Source organism: Penaeus monodon, chromosome 19, assembly GCF_015228065.2.
Source record: "Penaeus monodon isolate SGIC_2016 chromosome 19, NSTDA_Pmon_1, whole genome shotgun sequence".
Lineage (NCBI taxonomy): Eukaryota > Metazoa > Arthropoda > Malacostraca > Decapoda > Penaeidae > Penaeus > Penaeus monodon.
Genome location: NC_051404.1, coordinates 32,748,751 through 32,749,192, shown reverse-complemented (window position 1 = coordinate 32,749,192; position 442 = coordinate 32,748,751). Strand labels below are relative to the sequence as shown.

Below are 442 nucleotides of genomic sequence, written 5' to 3'. Positions count from 1 at the left end.
AAGTACCATCCAAAATATAACAAAATATAACTTGGTCTCACTATGTATGACTTACCTACATCTGTCAGAAAAGCTGTACTAATTGGCACACTCTCTTCTGTATTCTCTATTTCACTGGAAACAAGTAAACTCTCGCCCTCTTGTTGTTGCCAGCAATGCTAAAAAAATAACAAGCCTACTGAGTCTTTACACTTTGCTGGATGCAGTGAGATATTTTTGTACAGAAAGGCTCTGTTTTAGCTCTAATGTAAATGGTCACTTTTAACTTGATAGCAAGGAAAAGATAATTACAGTTTCTTTTCCAGTGTCTGCACATCACTAGGAAGAGGTTGCTTCGTTAGTGTGAGATAAATGCTGAGGAGACTTTCATAAATGTATTCTACATCACACACACAAATAAACACAAATTTGCCACTCAATGCAGGCCAGCATATTATCACAG

The 442-nt window shown here is 36.7% G+C and overlaps 1 protein-coding gene across 1 annotated transcript in view; it reads right to left on the bottom strand.

Moving 5' to 3' along the window:
• Positions 1-442, bottom strand: part of LOC119585182 (oxalate:formate antiporter-like) — an 8,053-nt gene that overhangs the window by 2,780 nt on the left and 4,831 nt on the right. Inside the window, exon 7 of the mRNA XM_037933820.1 lies at positions 56-158. Within this exon, the coding sequence (XP_037789748.1) occupies positions 56-158 (103 nt within the window). The remainder of the gene's footprint in view (positions 1-55; positions 159-442) is intronic.